At 43.9% G+C, this 2,023-nt stretch overlaps 1 protein-coding gene across 1 annotated transcript; it reads left to right on the top strand.

The window, feature by feature from the left end:
• Positions 1-329: 329 nt before the first annotated feature.
• Positions 330-1,235, top strand: PCYB_041570 (hypothetical protein; the record flags this gene model as incomplete). The annotated part of the gene is made up of 2 exons (XM_004225308.1): positions 330-1,006; positions 1,037-1,235. The coding sequence occupies 2 exons, from the start codon at positions 330-332 to the stop codon at positions 1,233-1,235; spliced, it is 876 nt and encodes a 291-aa protein (XP_004225356.1).
• Between the last annotated feature and the right edge of the window lie 788 nt (positions 1,236-2,023).

Below are 2,023 nucleotides of genomic sequence, written 5' to 3'. Positions count from 1 at the left end.
CAACGGAGGGCGCGCTACCCGTGCGTGCAGCGATGAGGCGAGCTCAGCTGGGGATGTGCTCATCCGGGTGAGGGCGCAAATGGGTATGATACACATGCATATATATTATATATATATGTATATATATATCGTACCCTGGTTGTCTGCCCCGCGCCCGTCCAAAAAGTCCTGTAAGGCCTGCCAGCAGGGAGGGCACACGCTGGTAGAAAAGGTTGCACGTCGCGTAAGTGTACACTACAGGTGGATGAACCTGTTGAGCCACTCCAAATTATTTTTCCACTACTTCACAAAATACGACGAATAAGAACACCCCTTGCCCCCTTGTCAATATGACTTATCTGTGGAGGAGGACATTCCTTCGACCCGCCTGGTATTGGAGAGATATAAACAGAGCTCTGCTCAGTGGAGAAAAGAAAGAACGATTCATGTCCTATTTCCAACAAAAGAGGGAAGACATAAAAGAAACGGAAGAGTCTTACAATTTAGAAGAAGCCTTCCTAAGACGTATTTCAAAAATGAATAACAGTGCGTTGGCACACACATGTGAAGATATTAACAGAAGGAAAATGAATAACCATTATATGTGGGAGTTAGTTCACGTCAGAGTGAGAGCAATTAGAAACTCGTTCAATGGAGACGAGTTGGTTGTCATGCTTCATGCGTACTGTAATAGTTTGTCGTTTGATCCCAATTTTACCGATTTGGTAAATTTATTTTGGGACTTGTTGGAAGAGAAGCTAGAGAATCTCGACTATTTATCGCATATAGCTCTATACTACTGTGCAGAGAAAACAAAAAATGAAAAAAAAATGGATCAAATTACTGCTTTGCTTCAAAATGCGCTACTAAAGAATGGATCCCCCCAAATGAAGCTCACGGAAAGGGGACTACAAATTATTTTAAAAATTTTTTGCAAGAACGAAAAGATAGTGGTCCAAAAGGAACATATCACAGCTGTTGGGGAACTTATACAAAAAGTGGATGTGAAGGAGGTACGAAATGTATTGTTATGTCTGTTTTTTTTTTTTAAATATAGCTCTTTTGATGAACCTTTCCTTGCCATTTTAAAAAAAATTCAAGAGTTACTAATTTTTAAGAAGATAAATCCGTGTACTGTTTTGAAGTGCTTGAGCGTTACGCCGAAGCTTTGCAATGACAATGCCGCCGCGCTGCAGGGGGTTAGGAGCACTTTGTGCGTTGCCCACCTGGCGCAGCGAATAAGAGCTGGGCGGTAGAACGTTCGCGCGGGTTCTACCGTGGTACGTGCTGCCCCTTAGATGATGTCCCATAGGTGATATCCCATAGGTGATATCCAATAGGTGATATCCCATTGGTGATATCCAACACGTGTGTGTGCTGGAGGGGGAGGGGGGTGAAAACTTCCCCGTCCCGCGGTCACCACGCGGCATCGTTTTGTCTGACAGGTTTGCTTATCCATCTGCCTATCTATTTATTTACTCATTTGCACGTTTTATGTGCCGCTTTATTTACCATTTCGTGTGAGCGCGTACGTGTATTGTTACCCTGTTCGGCCGTACACATTACTTGTGGGTGACTCCGCGGGGGCGACAACGTGTGGTGCGCATGTGAATGTAAATGGGCGGGGGGAAGAACCCGCGTGCCTTTGAGAAGCGCAACGCTTGTATGGGGGGAGCCAATTTATTTGAATTGGTTTCGCTTGCGTTGGTTTAACTACGGATTGTTTTATTTGAAGTTACTTTTTTTGTTCTGAGTCGCCACCCGAATGAGCTTCACTTCGGAGTGTCATTCTTTTTTTTTGAAACGTTCCTACACCACAAGTTCATTTTAGCAAAACATACAACGGGTTACAACTGCCAACCGGGGAGGGGCCCACCGCAGCGCCACCTCCATTTTCATTAATTTTAAAAGTGCAGTTTTTCACACAAAGTGAGATAAAAAGGCTCGCCCGAAAAAGTTGCCAACTTTTTTCTTACAAACGGTTAATAAAAAAAAAGGAGCAAACAGGTAAAAAAGCAAGCGAAGGGACGCCAAGTGCTTGCAA

Source organism: Plasmodium cynomolgi, chromosome 4, assembly GCF_000321355.1.
Source record: "Plasmodium cynomolgi strain B DNA, chromosome 4, whole genome shotgun sequence".
In the NCBI taxonomy this organism is placed as follows: domain Eukaryota; phylum Apicomplexa; class Aconoidasida; order Haemosporida; family Plasmodiidae; genus Plasmodium; species Plasmodium cynomolgi.
Note: the sequence above shows the minus strand (reverse complement) of the source record. Positions and strands in the feature narration are given on the sequence as shown.